This window comes from Phyllostomus hastatus, unplaced genomic scaffold, assembly GCF_019186645.2.
Source record: "Phyllostomus hastatus isolate PE091 unplaced genomic scaffold, TTU_PhHast_1.1 phas_contig_826, whole genome shotgun sequence".
NCBI classification, from domain to species: domain Eukaryota; kingdom Metazoa; phylum Chordata; class Mammalia; order Chiroptera; family Phyllostomidae; genus Phyllostomus; species Phyllostomus hastatus.
The window spans coordinates 33,589-51,064 of NW_025333966.1; the positions used below are offsets into that span (position 1 = coordinate 33,589).

A 17,476-nucleotide genomic window follows, 5' to 3' on the forward strand; every position below is an offset into this window, starting at 1 on the left:
TCCCAGGATCCTCCAGGGGGAGTGACCTCTCCTTCCAGAAGGTGACAGGCACAGCCCTGGCACAGCAGGGGGGAGCTTTACCCCCTTAATTTCCAAAATCTCTTCCAAGGACGCCCACCCAGGCCCACAGCCTGGGAGAGGAGGGACCCGCAGCTGGTTGCCCAGTGCAAACAGAGCCGGGACATTCTCACTTTTGGGCTGCTCCAGCTGGCAGGGGACACTGAAGAGAGCAGGGGGTCAGGCAGGGAAGCAGCCAGCTCCGTAGGTCCAAGGAGTCGTCACCCAGCGGGGGCGGGGTGGGGTGGGAAGAGGCAGGACCACCCGCCTGGGGGGCAGATGTGGGGAAATCACAGGGAGACGTGGCACCACAGTCCTGATTGAGGCGAAGGTCCCTGTGGCCTGGGTGCTGCCAGCAGACGCCCACTGAGTCTGGGGCGCCCCCTCCCTCCTCCCGCTCAGACCTGTGCCCGCAGACTGACGCACGCACGGTCCACAGAGTGGGCCACGGAAGCAGGCCTGGTGTGTGCCGCGGGGCAGGTGGCGGGGTGTGGTGCATGAACACCCACTTTCCTAAGCCAAGGAATCTCTTTCAAGTTGCTGGGCTCAGGGAGGGAAGAGACGGGGGGACACAGGGCAGAGCTGGGAGGGGGCGGTGTGGCAGCTACGGCCACTGTCATGGCAGCCTGGTGACTCAGTCAGACACTGGGGTGAGAGTCCTGAGCACCGCGAGTGAGAGGCAAAGCCCTCTCTGACCCTCGGGGCTGGGGGGTGGCTCTCCAGTGTCCCCAGGCCATGGCAGGGAGCGCAAGGTTCCTTCTCCGCCACGAGAAGGCCCGGTGGGGTCCGGGATCCCCCACTCACTCCATGCTCCCTTCCCAGACCCCGCAGATGGCAATTCGGCCATTGCGTGGGCCACTTCTGGAATAGTCTGCCCAGACCCACTTCCCAACATTTCCCGCACGTCCTTAGTGTGTCCCTGGAGGCCTCAGAAGACCAGACTGGCAGTCAGGGTCACAAGGCCACGGCCTGCCCAGCCGGAGGCCCCATGGCAGCTAACGCCACTGGCTCTGTCCTTCTGTGACAGGGTGCAGCCAAGGGGGGGGCCCAAATGGGGATCTGGAATGTGGTCCAGAACTCAGGGTGTCCAGGAAATATTAGAAAATAGCATCTATATATAGGATGTCCTCACCCCCCCACACGTCTGAGCTGGGGGGATGGCACCCATGGGGCAGGGCCATGCAGAGCTGTGTTGCACAGAGCAGCTTTGCAGCTGACCTCTGGCGTGGGCATTTAACATGTCTATAACCTTTAACCAGTTTCACAGATATGTTAAATAATGTGGCCAGGCTCTGAGCCAGGGGGATGGAAGTGACTCCCACCCAACATGTAACTGGGAGGCAGCTCCCTCTGGTTACAGCGCCTGCGTGAGAGCCTGGAGGAGCCTGGCTCCACGCCACGGGGCCACGCCTGCCTGGACTCACGATGGCAACCCAGTACAGCTGGGAGGATCCGGGAGTGCTGGCGGGTGTCACTGATTGTGGGGAGTCGGAAATGGGGCTGCAGAGAAAGACTGGTGCTGGGATTGAAACCCAGGCTTTGGGGTGCTGCCTTTTGCCACGTGGCTTAGGAAGCAGGAGAGAATTTCCTGGAAGAAAAGGGGTGAAAGGACTCTTGCTGCTGGGCCATGGGAAGGTGCCGCCTGGTTTGGATTAGCTGGAGATCGCGGCAAGATGAGGCTGATGGTGCCAGACCCCAGGGCTGCCTGAGCCACGGACTTCTACTTCTTCTCCTGAGACGTGGTACCCAGGACTGGGCCCAGGGGGGACTGTGTGCGTCTGTGGGGATTCTAAAGGACTTTGGTATTTGAATGAAGACATTAAGTCATAATTCTTAAGTTTGTACAACTTTGGGAATACATAATTCCTTTCCTTTTCACCAGTCTCGGGCATTGAGATGTCTTTCCCCTGGTGGCGGGCAGGCCTAACCCAGTGGGGCGTCCTTTCCAGAACACTATATTGTTCACCCCACCCCCACCCCCGCCCCATTCTGTAACACTTGCACTGGTCAGCCGGTCAAGGTCCTCGATGCTGCCGTCAGCTCACGGGCCACGGCCCCTCCAGCAGTGACTCCGAGGCTGGGACTGTCCCCAGGTCCTTCCCTGCACCTGACTTGTGCCCTCACACGTGTCCCTGCTGAACGACCCCTCACCTTCCCAGCCTGGCGTGGCCTCAGCTCTCCCGACAGCACCAAGAAGGGCCCTGGGTCCCGCCACCGCAGGGAGCGCAGCTCCGGCAGCCGTCAGAGTTAGCAACCCACACCGGTCCCTGGGTCCTGCAGAGAGGACCCGGCCAGCGAGACCCTGGCTTCGGCTCAGCCAGAGCCACGCGGGCTCCCACCCACAGAGACGCAGGGTGACCGTCGTGGGCTGTGTCAGGTCAGGAAGCGAGCGGTGGGTCATCACAGTGGCAAAGCAACAGCAGCGCGGCGAGGGCTCTGTGAGAACGCCGCGGGGAGGCCAACGGAGACCCCGGGGGGTGAGCCGTGCGGCCTTGGATGCAGAAGCAGCTCCACTGAAGGGTGACCGTTACTGCCACCCACGGCGGGGTACCGGGGGCACACCGGGAACAGTCACAGTGGTGATGATGAGGAAGAGCGGCCTTTCCCCAGGATGCACAGGTGACAGCAACCTCGGGGACCTCAGTGGCGGTCAGCGGTGGGTGTGCCTCTGATGGACGTGGATTCCACTGCGTCAAAGAGATTCCAGTGACTTCCATCTGCGTCTTTGATCCAACACTCCTGCTGCGCTAGGACCTGGAGGGGTGAAGGGGGAGGGCTGGGTCTGCTCTGTGCTCCCAGGTCACGGGGTGCGGTAGAAAGTGGCCGCTGGTCCCTTCTCAGCCCCGGGTGATGGGGTCACCGGGAATTCACCCCCTGGGTCACAGCGTCCTGCAGAGCCAGTGCAGCGGTGGACCGTGGCTCTGACAGTCGACCCTGAAGGATCCCAGTGGGGGTGGCCTTCAGTCACCTGCAGTGCCCTTTACCCTTGGTGCCCTGGGAAGGGACCCTCAGGGCTGCCCGTGACCCTGCCGAATGGGGACCGTCAAGAGCCAAGGGGCAGACGAGAGGAGAGGGAGGGGCGGGGGTCGGACATCTCTGTGCAGCGCTCAATTCCGTGTGAGTTACCTATGACACTTAACGTGGGCCTGCCTCAGTTTCCCACTCTCAGAATCGGGCTATGTCCCAAGGTGGCTGTGAGGGTGAGTGGGTGAGGCTCCCCTCGGGCAGCCGGCACCGGTGCCCTGGAGTCACCTACCGGTGCAGCTAGGGCTGTGGGGAGCCGGCCGAGCCGGCTCAGGACGGCTGATTCGGTCTGCACCCCGGGGTCCTCCTCTCCCATGGGAAAGACCGAGTGCATGTCCGTGAAGCCCTCACTGGGTGTGTTTTTGGTGCGTGTTTTCTCGCTGGCTTGCTTTGCGGTGCAGGAGGCCGCCCTCAGCTGCAGGCAGGGCAGTGAGAAGCAGAGACGCTTCTTCAGTGTGAGGGCCCCCATTGCCACCTGCTGAGCCTGGGACCACCGGGGGCTCCAGGGCGGGGCCAGGCCCTGGGTGAGGCACCGGGGAAGTAACCCCGTTGCTTCCCCGCAGGGCAGACGCACGAAGGAGTGGGCTCCCGAGTCCAAGTCTTTTCAAACAGGCCTCAGAGGCCCGGGAAGGGGGTGCGGGAAGGTGCAGACGTGTGATGCACGGACGGCCTGCAGAAGGGACCTCCCGCACCCGAAGTCCAGGAAACCCCCACGCTCTGGGGGGGGGTCACATTTGTCAGTGTGGTCTGCGGGCCCGTGAGAGCCCGGTGGTCACTCCCAGGATACCGCCCCACTGCCCAGAACCCACTCTCAGGGGCCGTGGTCACCGAGCATGTCCTCTCCACCCGCCCCCTACACACCCCGAGGGGTCAGTGCTCATGAGCCGGGCCTCCTCCAGGCAGCGCCCTCCCAGCGCTGGGACCTGGGAGAGCTCGGTCCCTGGGTCTCGGTGGCCCCGGGGAGCAGGTGTGGTGGGGGCTGTCACAGGCTGCACTGTGTCCCCAAAGATGTGGGCGTCCTAAGCTCAGCAACCGGGAGTGGGGCCTTGTCTGGGAACTGGGTTGCTCTAGACGTGACCTGTCCAGATGAAGCCCTAACGCAACAAGACCGGCGTGCTCTTTTAGGGACACAGACATGCACACAGGGACAACGCCATGAGAGCTTGAACAACTGCCGCCAGGACAGGGAGACAGTAACATTCTGTCCTTTAGGGACAGGCCTGTGGAGCTGCGTCTCCATCACTGGGACACTGAGAGAGGAAGTTAGGGGACGCAGGGCAGCACTGCACACGCCCTGCACGCACATGGCACGTGCGCCACACATGCAGGCGTCCCTGCCGTCACACCCGCCCAGACGCCCCTCACCTGCTCCAGGACGTGGAGGGGGCTGCCGCCCCAGTCTGAACCGGGTCCTTGAAGGCATCTGGGTCTGTAGTGCCTGCTCCTGGGTGGCTACTCCCCCTGCGGACACCACCACCTGCAGCTCAACACTGGCCTCAGAATCCTCAGAGGGCGCCACGGATAAGCCTTGGTGTTCCAGCAGCACCAGTGTGCTGTCCACGCAGCTGTCTGTCGAGCTGTGCTCCATGTCCCTGGGCAGCAGACTCACTCTGGGCCAGGTGCCTCCCTGGGACTGAAGAAGAAAGCCGTGACTTTCGGTGGCAGGGGCCTGCAGCGCAGCCCTCCCCAACCACTTCTGGGAGAAAAGCCACCTCGCCTGGCAGCTCAGCTGGGGCCGTGCGGTAGCAGAGAAAACTACTTCCTGGGGTGAGGTGCACCCTTGGCCCCAACAGGACCGGGTCATCCCAGATGGGGGGCTGTAGTTGAACCCAGCAAGACAGGTCTGCATCCAGACCCCTGGGACCTGGGAATGTGGCCTGGTTGGACACGGGGCCTTTGCAGATGAGGGAGCCGTACTGGACGAGAATGGGTCCCACATCCAGTGCCCACTGAGGGTCATCAGGAGACAGACCCACGGGGAAGAGGCCGGGTGAGGACCGAGGCCGGTGCTGACTGACGGGCACTCACGCCAAGGAGCACCCAGGACAGCTGGCCACCCGAGACGAGATGAGTGCAGGGGTGGGCGGGACCCCACCCCAAGCCTTGGAGGAAGCCAAGCCCCTCCCACCCCTAACTAACACCTGGATCAGATTTGTGGCCTCCACATCCGGGACATGGTCAGTTCTGTCTTTCAGCCCCGAGGTGGGGAGGACGTTTCGCAGCCCCGGGAAGCCGTACAAGCCCCGTGCCCTCTGCGTCCCCCCTGTGCACCCCTAGGTCTAGGCCAGCAGAGCGGGGTCTTCCCCAGCACGGCTGCTCCGGGCTCTAGTAGGGGGAGCGGACGCGGCCCGAAAGGCTGAGCTGCGCACGCTGGGGACGCGCAGGGACGGGGATGGGGGCTTACCGAGCTGGTCCTGCAGCATCTCTGGAAATAAACAGAAAAAGGAAAGTCCTGTCAAGGGGATGCAAAGGAGGATCCGGGGGATGGACCTGGGAGGGGCAGGAGGGGGCGACCTCCTGCAGCTGGGCCTCACCTTGGGCGCTTTCCTGCAGCTGCAGCTCTGCCCGCGCTGCTTCTCTCTCAGCTCCAGCTGCTTTTCTCTCAGCTCGCGCTGCTTCTTTCTCAGCTTCCGCTTTATCTCCTTCTTCTGGGACAGGGCCTGGATCCTCTTCTGCTGTCGGTGCAGCAAGCACCCCACACCCAACAAGAGCCCCACAAGAGACAGCAGGGTCAGTGAGAGCACCACCGTCCAAGGCTGTGTGTCCCTGAAGAAGGCACCTGCGAAGAAGTAGCATCAGTCCCTGAAGGGATCTCTCTGTCCCCAGAGCACCCAGACTCTCACTGTCACACAGTCAGGACGGTTTTCCTGAAATGTCTCCGACCCCATGGGATGAGATGGAGCACGAGGACGCACACACAGTGTCACTGACGTCCCCTCTGCACCCCCCCCAACTGACTATCTGCCCCCCTTCAGTCAGCTGAGTCTGGTGGTGAAGAACAGACTCTGGGGCTGGGGGCCTGGGTTCCAGTCCCGGGTCTCCTGCCCGACCAGCGCTGTGACCTTGAACTAATGACGTAACCGTCTGTTACTGCGTCCTGATCAGTGAGAGCATTCAGTTAGTGCTTATGCAGTGCCTGACGCAGGGTGAGTGCCACGCAGGTTTCATTAAGTTTTGAAAACTAAATATATTTTATTTCATCTTGTTTACAGCGAAATCAGCCCCTATGCGGCTGCTGTGCAAGGTGTCCATCCCGTCCTGTGTCTCAGCGACCTGCCCGCTCCAGCACAGCGAGCAGGCCCGTGTCTCTCCCGCAGGGCAGTGCCCACTGCAAACCCGGTCCCCTCCAGTGGGCACCCCCAGGCTCTGCCCTTTGTCCCGGGGTTCAATGGTTTAAAAATACCCGGTCACAGGAGTCACGTCCCACCGCTGCAGGCTGGCCCGTGGGGTGGTCCCCAGAAGTGGGTTTTGCATCAGTCAGTGAGCAGTTCGGATGCAGACGGCCCTGCGCCCCCACAGCACGGGGGCCGACCCGCACCAACACCATCCAACACCGGGAGCACAGACGGCTACGGGGCTGTCTCCCCACAGCCCGCCACCAGAGGGCGCCCACCCCCTCGTTTGTGCTGCTGCTGCCAAATTCGCAGGGGGAAATAGTTCCCTGTTGCGTCAGATTTGTCATCCTCCTGGGAGTTTTACCTTCCTGGGAACTGATGATTCCTGTTTTTGCTCCTTTATCCACAGTGTTCCTTTATGTTGTAAGGCGATTACCCCTTTCACTGAGATTTGGGTTGTCCCTGTTTCCCCCTCCTGGTGTGTTTGCTGAACTTTCCCATCTGTCCCCACGTCCCACTGCCTGGCACCGTGTGTGGCAGGAAGAGCTCAGAAGGTGTCTGTGACATAAACCTTCTTATGAGTGGCAGGAGCCCCTCATTCCCTTCTTATGAGTGGCAGGAGCCCCTCATTCCCTTCTTATGAGTGGCAGGAGCCCCTCATTCCCTTCTTATGAGTGGCAGGAGCCCCTCATTCCCTTCTTATGAGTGGCAGGAGCCCCTCATTCCCTTCTTATGAGTGGCAGGAGCCCCTCATTCCCTTCTTATGAGTGGCAGGAGCCCCTCATTCCCGCTCTGTGCCCCAAAGGGACCCAGGTCATTAGCAGACCACCACACCTTCCCCCAGGGACCACCCAGGAGCCCAGGGCAGGGGGCAGGGCACTCACCTGGGATGGACAGCCTGGCTGACCTCTCCTGGCCCAGCAGGGCGTTTCTGATGACACAGGAGACTCCCTCCCCAGAGCCGCCTTCCAGGATCACAGAGGCTGAGGCTGCATAAAGGCCCTGGGGGTCTGCAGCCGCAGATGCTGCCTCCGAGGGCAAGCTGTGTCCCCTGGCGTCTCTCCACTGGATCTGGGGCTGCGGGTACCAGCCGGCAGACGTGCACTCCAGACGGATCCCTCCAGCCTCGTAGCCCTTCATGTCAATGTGGGGATCAGAGCCCAGAGCTGGGGAGGAGAAGTGAGCTGAATCGTAGGGAGCCCTCTGTACTGGTGGGGTCTCCTCACCAGGGAGGGGCGCACACACTGACGAGCCCAGCAGGGACTCACCAGGAGCTGCTCCCAGCGTGTGCTGTGCAGCAGAGACTGATCCCCGATGGGGCCACTGCCTGACCCTGGCTGGACCCTCGTGCTGGATCCAGGGGGCTCTGGGCCAGAGCAGAGGCTGCTTCCCCTAAGTCCCCTTAGAGACTGCCGCAGCCTCCCCTCCCCCCTGCCCCAGACAGGCTGGTCCCTGGCAGAGCCACTCTCCCCTCCTTGGACAAGCATGGAGGTGGTGCCTCTTAGCCTAAGTTGGACTCCTGCCAGTGCCCCTCTCAATGCTGCCCGTCCTGTGGGGGCTGTGCCCTCCCATGAGCAGGAGACACACACAGTGTCCGGTGGCCGCCCGAGCAGTGACTCTATGCACGGCCCCTCAGGAGGCTGCTGCTGCCCTCACTGCCAGGCTGCTCGGCTCTCCCTCCAGGGTCTCCCCCCGGAAGTATCCACAGCGAGGCTGTGCAGAGGGGAACCTTTCCCACGGAAGACAGCAGACCCAGGGCCAGAAAGCGGGGAGCTACTGCCACCTGTCCCCCCGCCCCTGAACACACGGAGGGGGAGGCAGCCCTCTGAGGACCTGAACACACAGAGTCCTGCAGGGAGGGCTCCGTCGGGAGAGCCCGGGTCTCCAGGAGGGGACAGCAGGCTGAGGAGGGGCCGTGCGGGGACAAGGCCAGGGGGCCGCACGGTCCCTGCTCCACCAGCCCCCACGCACTGGAAGCCACAGGGCAGGGCTGTGTCCACAGAACTCGAACTGCAGCCCTGACGCCCAGACATGGGCATGTTCGTGGGGCAGCACCTCAGACAAGGTGCTTTGTCACTGGGGTGGGTCAGGGCCACATTAAGGCCACTCAAGGGTGCGGTGACATCTCAGAGGAAACAGGAACCCTGTGCAGTGACCCATCTGCCTGTGCCAGCTGTGGGTGACCAGTGGCACCCCGCAGCATCCTGACCGCGTCCCACCCAGAGCCCAGCGCTGCTTCCACATCTCCCCGAACCGCACCAAGTCCTCCCTGACGCCCCCTCTCTGAGACACCCCAGTGTCCCTGTCCCCAGGGGAACGACCGCCCTCACTGCAGCGAGGACGACACAACCTGTTCAACTGCAGCTGTGTTCCCGGGGGTTTGGCGGGGGACGTGGGCCCCACAGGAGCTGTCGCTACAGGTCAGACCTCTGGACCATGGCCACAGTCTGGATCACACTGAACCCAACACCCATGTGTCACCCGCTGCGGGGAGGTGTCCTCAGCCTTTCCGTCTCCGACCTCCACTCCCCTGAGACTGGGGGGCGGCGTGGGGGACTCTGTACTGGGTGTAGGAGGAAGTCACCCCGGGGGACCCCTGGGTGTCTCACGGGCCTCAGAGGCGCAGAGATGAAGGTGGGGGGGCGGATGCTGGTGAGCAGCCCACGTGCTCTGGGGTAGGTCTGCAGCCTCTGCCCCCGCCCAGGGAAAGGAGCCTGGAACAAGCCTGAGGCTCACCTGCCACCTGCAGCTCCACCTGGGCTTTTGCAGAGAAGCCTCCATCTCGGAAATAACACAGGTAGGTTCCGTTGTCAGAGACGCTGACGCTGCGAATCCGCAGAGCGGCCTTTCCCGCAGTGACGTCCTCTCTTATAATCGAAGTTCTCCCTCGAAACTGCTCTGCCGGCGTGTCCTCCTGCCCGTGTGCGTACACGTGCACTACCTGCCTGCGGCCTGGTTGCACCCACATCAGCTGCAGGGCCTCAGCGCTCATCTTCGGGGACAGGTGACAGGACAGGTCTGCGTCTTCACCCACCATGGCCAGGATGGGCTCGGGGGGTCCGACCACAGCAAACTCAGCTGGTCATCAGAAGGGGGGCTCCGTCAGAGTGAGCAGGCCCAGAGCGCCAGGGGGTGTCCCAGGCAGGAAAGGTGAGGTGACAGACAGCTAGACGGGAACTCAGTCCTAACACAGGTGTGGTGTGGACGGGCCTTGCAGGGGTGGGGAGGGGGTGGAGTCCTGGGTTCTGGCTGGGCCCGAAGGGAAAGGATTCACACACACAGACGCACAGCCAGTCCTACCTGAGCAGAGGCTGAGCAGCAGGACCACGGCGAGGCACACAGGGAGGGCAGGCAGACGGGGCACCAGGCACCTCCCCATGCTGACCTGCTGTGCACAGAGAGAGGCCAGCAGGGGCTGGGCAGCAGGGACCACCTGGAAGGAGGAGGAGGATTCCATGTGGAGAGGCTGCCGGCCCAGGGCCGACCCGGGCACCACCGCCATCACTGGGGACCCGAGAGCCTCCTCTGCAAATGTCCCCTGGGGGTCTCTTCCCCTTGGATTCCTCCATGGAAATCAGCCATGAAACATGGAGCAGTAATGCAGGTACCTTATCCCTCGCCAGCAGGGAGCACTGGGCTCCTGTGGGAACCTACTCAGAAGCCCCCCACTTGCTCACACTTCCCTGCCTCAGCCAGGTGGGCACCCACACCACCCCACTCTGAGGAAGGCAGGCCCCTCTGATCTGAGTCCCCTTTCCCACTGCTGCCCCCTGCAGGCCGCGCTCCGCACAGCAGCCAGCAGTCCTGCCCCATCACCTCCCTCCTGCTCAGCCCCTCCCTTGGGGTCCCCTGTCACCCAGGGCAGAAGCCCAGGGCCTTTGCACCCTGTGCTTTAAATTATGTGACTGTTTTAGGGGATGGTTTGGTTGGGGGGTAGTGGTTTAGGGAAAATGGACAGAACTGTACTTGAACAAAATTAAAATTAATTAATTAATTAATAATAAAAATACTTCAATGATTTAAAGATTAAAAATTTCCAGAGTGGGGGACACATTTCCACAATATTTTGAAGGGTATATACTGTTTTTTATTCCTATCACACACCAACTTAAGATAAAACCTAAAGGAATGAAATTTAAATAACTTAGAATGATAATTACATGTGTTTCACATGAACATCTGTGGATGCATTTGGCCACGTGTACTCAAGGGGCAACTCAAAACCAGAATCTTTTTATCCAAACTGTTTTTATTCTCACACCTTTAGCCTTCGGTCCCCCTCACATGCTCCCCCTCGATGGGGGACACTGGTGGGGACGCCCCTCCACCGCCCTGAACACTCTCTGGACTCGGCGGCTCTGACGCCTCTTAGAGCTTCTGCTGTTTTGTTTCACGTCTTACACGTCCAGATGTTTCTTTCCCTTTGTGGACTCTTTTCATGTGGGAAAGAGAAACAGTTGCGCTGGGTGAGATTGGGGGAGTAGGGAGGGTGGGCACGTGGGATTTGGTCAAAAACTGCTGAACACTCAGCACAGGTGGGCAAGTGGACTGGTAAGTCACCCGTTGTGAAATGAGCCAGTGCTCTGGGAGAGTCTGCAAAAAAAAAAATCAGTAAAGCCCTACGCAGCCTCTCACAACAACGCCAGCTGGTCATGGATGCAGATGGGCTCCTAGAACTTTCTCTCCTAGTGGGGAAGCCTGGACTGCAAGGGCCCACCCTCCAGAAGGTAACTGCTGGTTTGTTTATTTTCTTTTCCTGTTTCTGGTTGGGTCACTCCTTGTATACCAAATACCCTGAAAAAGTTTTATCTGTAGCACCAAAGATTACACTGGCAGGAATTGCTTTTAAAGAGAAACTGGCAATAATACAAAAATTGACATTTAATGCCGTTCATTATAGTAAAATCTGCAAGAGCACTGTGTATAAATTGCATCCAATTTTGTTATAATTTTGAATAAAAACGTGTTATGAAAAACAGAATTCCTTCCCTAGCTTGTGGGGGTCAGTGTACTGAGTGCGGGGTTCGGAAGCAAAGGGTCGCTGGTTTGATTCCAACTCAGGGCACAATCTGGGGGTGTGGGCCAGGTCCTCAGTAGGAGGCGCATACCAGGCAACCACACACGGATATATTTCTCTTCTTCCTTCTCCCTCCCTTTCCCTCTCTAAACAGAAAATAAATCTTAAACAAACAAACAAACGTAATTCCTAGACACACCGTGACACAACACGCAACGGTGAGAAGCTGAAAGCTCCCCCTCTCCGATCAGGAGGGAGACAGACGCCCACCCTCACCACCCCCTGCCCCAGAGCACTGGGAGTCCGAGCAACAGCGCTCACGCGAGACAGAGACAAACAGCAAGCACATCCGGGGGAGAAGGAGCCTTCGCACCGCTCGCAGACGGCAGGACGCGGTACGTAGGACCGTTTGAGGACCCACAAACTCCCATGAGAACGTGGAAATGAAGGCAGTGAGGTCACAGGACACAACGTGGACACCACATGCACTTCCGTGCAGCAGTGACGGGTAACCAGAGGGAGGGTGTCGTCAGCCCCTCCTGCGGTTGCGTCCGACAGCAGAAACCACCCGGGAACAAGGTCAGCCAGAGAGCGGACAGCCTGCGCCCTGACGGCTGGAGGAACCGAGAAAGGAGACGAAGAGGGGACACGCGATGGGGGACACACTGAGCTCAGGGTCGGCAGGAGCAACTCTGTCACATTGTCCTCGCTGCCAAAGCCACGTGCAGACTCAGGCTGTCCTGGTTGAAACGCCGATGGCCTTCTCCTCAGAAGGACAACAAGGAATCCTGAAATGTATTTGTTTCCAATCCCTTGGGGTTTATTCCTCAGTGAGGCAGACACGTCAGGGGGGAGGCTGGGGCCTCTCTACCTGGCCTGACCCCTGCCCCGATTTAAGTCCCCGCCCCCCCCCCCCCAAGTGCAGTCCCCCATCCCAGGGCCGCTGCCCCGGTGGCGAGAGCACTGGGTGGGAAGTTGGCAGAACCCCAACCTCCTCCACAGACTGCGGGGCACCCAGATGTGGGAGGTGAACCTGTTTGTGTTCCTCTCTCGGACAGCGGCCCTGAATCCAGGAGCCTCAGGGGGACCCTTTCACCACAGACACGTGTCATCCTGGGAGACACTCGTCCTGGCCTCTCTGTGACCCTGTGCATCTATGACACCCACACTTGGGGTGATTCCTACCAGCCGGTTGACCTGGGGTGGGCTGCAGGAACCAAGGGGGACCCGAGCCTCCCTGCGCCCACTCACCCTCCTGGCATTCAGCACACGGCAGGGATGCGGGCTCCAGGTGGCGGTGGGCCAAGGAGCACCCAGGCTCGCTCACGCTGCACTGCGTGACACCGTCCAGGTCTCAGACTCTGCACACGTAGGAGCCTGTGAAGGGGGGAGCACAGACGTCCCCTGGTCCCTGCGGCCTCTGCTTGAGGAAGTGCCACAGCACCTGGCGGCCTGTCCCCAGAACAGCATCAACCCTCAGCTCCTGGCCCCTTGGAACCTTCTGAACTGATTCCCGGGTCCATGTGAGGCAGGAGGTAGTCAGGAAGGAAGCTCCCAAGGCCCCGCAGGGCTGAGGTAGAAAACACCTATACATGACAAAGACCCCCTAAGACGGGTTGTTCCTGTTTTCTGGGACAACTCTGAATCATAGAATGCGCCTGCGCGCTACCCCTGATTCATTATAATATCATTATAATGAAATAACATTGTGGGACTCCCTTCTCCAGTAGCCAATCAAGAAAGTCATGGGAAACCACGCATGCGCAGTAGCTTTGAAATCCAACTCCTTGTACCTGCGCAGGAAAAAGCCCGCCAAAGACTAGCAGGGGGCTTCTGCCTCTATAAGAATAGAATCCCCCCAGCCCACGTGCCCTTTTTTTTTCCTCTGCTCAGAGCTGGCTCACTCCCGTGTCCTGTGGTGTGTACTATCACTTAATAAACCTCCCCTCTTTCTTTATGCTATAAACTTTGTGTGTTCGGTTCAATTCTTTGTCCTCGATCACTAAGAACCTGGTTACCTGTGCACACCTGTGCACACCTGTGACAGTTTTTGGCGAGCCAGCTCAGGAGAAGACACCGGAGTGGTAAGCCCCCTTTGCTGCTCTGACACCCGGGATGCCCTTTTCCGTTATCACCTATTCTGTTTCGGTGACTCTGATGTTCCGTGATGGAAGGTCGGCCGCTAATTTGCGGGCACAGGTCGGGCAGTTAAAAGCCACAAGGGCGCCCGCCGCTTGAAGACTCCTGTGATAGGATAACTTGGATGCGGAGCAGGGGTTAGCCTTAGTCCCCGCCAGGTACAAGAAAATGTCCGCACAACGGTCAGGCACACTGTGGAAAGCACAAAACACTGCCCCCACCCCGCGGCCACTCCCCCAGTAGGCATAGTCGGACCTTCCAAGCGGGATATCAGTCACCACCGCACCTGCACTGTGACTTCCCTTTTGCATTCTTTTCATCAGGCCCACGGACAGTCTTTTATGCTTTTCCTCCCCAACTGACTTCTGATCTTTATACCTTCACTCACACCCCCACTTGCCTTTTTATGTATGAAGGGTTCCTGCTGTCTTTGTACTAAGATATCTACCTTGGGGTCATTGTTAGGCTAGCGCTAAGTACAGTTGCAGGAATGAGCCACTCCCATCTTTGCCACGTGTATACTATCATTGTAAGCAGCAACATCGCTCAGAACTGCACAACAGGTACCTGCTGGTCGCTGGTTATTAGAATGGCTGCATAGAGCCACTTTTACCTAATTAATTGAATTTGGAATTCTAAGGTGGTTTACTTGTTTCTATAAGGGTATTTTAATTTTCCCCTCTCAGTTCATTGTCCCTCCATGAGATACGCCTCCAGTATGAAGGGTGGTGATTTAGACATCGCTTAAGGTCCCTTCAGGGAGATTTCAGACGCAGGTACAATTTCTTAAAGCTCTGGAAAATTACATAGAATATTTAAGGGTCTTCTTTGTGATCTGGAAAGGAGTCATTTTATAATAAGGTCATCTTGGTGCTCCTCTTAATGGTTTACAGGGCCAGAAATTATTTTTCTAGTAAGGCACTTCCTTTGCCCCAGATCTTAAAGCTTACAGGAAAATGAGGGTCCCCGTAGATGAAGAATACAGAAATGGAAATGTACTAGGGCCACAAGGGTAGAGTCTGGGATTTTCAGGATTATAGGCAATTGCTCAAGAATGCAGGACTGGTTCCTTCCCAATAGTTAGAGACAAAAGTAGACTGTGGTGATTCTCTCAAGTCTTTTCGATTTCTGTCGGCCGACACTCACTAGGATTTCTTTCGCCAGAGACGTCTGGTAGTTCGGTGGGATCCCAGGGGACGCCCTGTGGCCCACTAGGAAGCTCCTGAGGCAAGAAAAGGGGGACGCCTCTTGATTGCAAGAGAGTATTTTTCTCACTAGAATCTCTTTCGCCAGAGACGTCTGGTAGTTCGGTGGGATCCCAGGGGACGCCCATGGCCCACTAGGAATCTCCTAAGGGCAGCAAAGAGAGGGACGCCTCTAGTCTGCAAAGGAGTATCTTTGTGTTTCTTCTCTCTTAGGATCACCGCAGTCGAGATGGGAACTACATCTTCCATCCCTTCCAAATCACCATTGGGTTGCATTCTTAGCAACTGGGATAAATTTGACCCCAAAAACTTAAAAAAGAAGAGATTAGTTTTCTTTTGTAACACTGTTTGGCCCCAGTATAAATTAGGGGGTGGAGAGATATGGCCTGAGAATGGGAGCACAAATTATAATACTATCCTACAGCTAGATCTATTCTGCCGGAGGGAAGGCAAATGGTCTGAAGTTCCTTACGTGCAGGCGTTTATGGCTCTGTACCGAGATCCCTCATTTTGCTCCAGCCCCACCCTGACAAAACCTACAGGCCCAAGTGTTGATCAATTAGAAGATACCCTCCTTAGCTCCCCACCTGTCTCTCAAGGGAGATTAAGGGAACCCCAGAGTTCTGAAGTCTCTGCCCCTACCTTAGAGGAAGCGACCTCTCCACCACCTTATGCTATGGATAACCTAAAGCCACCAGCTGAGGAAAAACCCAGCCCTGCAGGACATACTAGAAGTGGCGCTTCTTATCTCCCTACCACCTCTGCACTCCTACCCTTGAGGGAGGTAGCAGGCCCTGAAGGTGCTATAAGGGTACAAGTGCCATTCTCTATAACTGATTTACAACAATGTAAAGACAGGCTAGGGAGTTTTTCAGAGGACCCTTCACGTTTCACTAGTAATTTCCAGACTCTTACTCTAGCATTTAGTATGTCGTGGAGGGATTTGTACATAATTCTGACCACCTGCTGTTCCCCAGACGAGAAACAGCGGATCTGGGAGGAGGCTCGTAAGTATGCAGATCAGCTGCATACCCAGAACCCTGGCACTAACCAGCCAGCTGCCCAAGCTGTCCCGGACCAGGAACCTAACTGGGAATACAATACTCAGGCAGGGATCCGGAGTAGGGATGCAATGATAGATTGCTTACTGGCAGGAATGAGAAACTGCATCAAGAAACCTGTGAATTATGAAAAGGTTAGGGAAATCTTTCAGGGCAAGGAAGAAAACCCAGCTCTCTTCAGAAACAGACTAGTAGAAGCCTTCCAAAAAATATACAAACTTGGACCCTTCATCCCCGGAGGGTCGAATCTTGATAGGGCAGCATTTTATAATTCAATCTGCCCCTGATATTCGCAGGAAGCTTCAGAAATTACAAATGGGCCCGCAGACCCCCTTAGATCAGCTCATGGATACAGCCTTTTCAGTCTTTAACAATAGGGATTTGGAGGAAAGAAAACAGGGAAAGAAGGAAAGGGAGAGGCAAGCAGAGCTCCTTGCACTAGCCTTTAGTAGTGCCATTGGCGGAAACCAGCCCCATCAGGGGAGCTCGGGGAGGCCTCAAAGGAATCAGGGGCAAAAGGATCAGACCTGTTATAAGTGCAAACGCCCTGGACACTGGTCAAAGAACTGCACTCAGCCACCTCCGAGGCCCTGTCCTCTATGCAAGAACTTCAGTTCTGATCCCTGGCACTGGAAGGTAGACTGCCCCCCGTTCCCATAGTGGAAAGGGGTCATCTCCCCAAGGCCATGGCTACTCTTGAGGACTGAAGGTGCCCGGGGAACAGGTCGGCCCCAGGGAATACTCATATTCCCATCTCTACCGAGGAGCCCCGGGTAACTCTAGATGTGGCAGGTAAGAAAATCGACTTTCTTGTTGATACAGGGGCCACTTACTCTGTCCTTAACTCTTACTCTGGACCTCTTTCCTCCAAATCAGCTAAGGTAATGGGGGGTCGAAGGAAATCCTAAGGCATATTTTTATACATTCCCTATCACTTGCCAATTTGAGAGTCGAATATTCAAACACTCCTTTTTAATTGTTCCTCAGTGCCCTATTCCTCTGTTAGGCCGGGACCTTTTTAGCTCGGATGGGAACCATCTTGTTGTTCCCTGAAGTGCCATTTGAGTTAAGTAAGGTGATGATAATCAGTAGTGTTCGAAATCAGGAAGAAATCCCAAGTTCAGTTCTGGATGCAGTAAACCCACTAGTTTGGGAGTCAGGGGTTCCTGGAAGAGCAAAGACTGCATTACCGGTTAAAATCCAGTTAAAACCCAGGTCAGATTACCCTCACAGGAAGCAGTATCCTATTAAACAAGAAGCTTTGGAGGGGTTACAGCCCATCATAACTAAATTTATACAACATGGGCTCATAGTCCCTTGTCAGTCTCCTTGCAACACTCCCATCTTACCAGTGATGAAACCTACAGGAGAATACAGGCTAGTCCAGGACCTAAGGTTAGTCAATGAAGCAGTAGTCCCTTTACATCCAATAGTAGCTAACCCTTACACCTTGCTCTCGCAGATACCAGATGATGCTCAGTGGTATTCAGTATTAGATCTAAAAGATGCCTTCTTCTGCATCCCTTTGCATCCTGACTCTCAGTATTTATTTGCTTTTGAGTGGACTGATCCAAAGACAATGATACATCAGCAATATACTTGGACTGTATTGCCACAAGGGTTTAGGGACAGTCCCCA

At 57.3% G+C, this 17,476-nt stretch overlaps 1 protein-coding gene across 2 annotated transcripts in view; it reads right to left on the reverse strand.

Moving 5' to 3' along the window:
- Positions 1–2,025: 2,025 nt before the first annotated feature.
- LOC123826620 (butyrophilin subfamily 3 member A2-like) overlaps positions 2,026–17,476 on the reverse strand; it is a 97,653-nt gene continuing 82,202 nt past the window's right edge. Inside the window, exons 2-8 of one of the 2 annotated variants that reach the window (XM_045850639.1) lie at positions 9,717–9,849; positions 9,153–9,494; positions 7,301–7,582; positions 5,616–5,860; positions 5,486–5,506; positions 4,447–4,714; positions 2,026–2,811 (exon numbers count right to left, since the gene is read on the reverse strand). In XM_045850639.1, coding sequence (XP_045706595.1) covers positions 2,750–2,811; positions 4,447–4,714; positions 5,486–5,506; positions 5,616–5,860; positions 7,301–7,582; positions 9,153–9,494; positions 9,717–9,849 — 1,353 coding nt within the window. In that variant the 3' untranslated portion in view covers positions 2,026–2,749. The remainder of the gene's footprint in view (positions 2,812–4,446; positions 4,715–5,485; positions 5,507–5,615; positions 5,861–7,300; positions 7,583–9,152; positions 9,495–9,716; positions 9,850–17,476) is intronic. The other variant, XM_045850640.1, reaches the window with a different exon arrangement.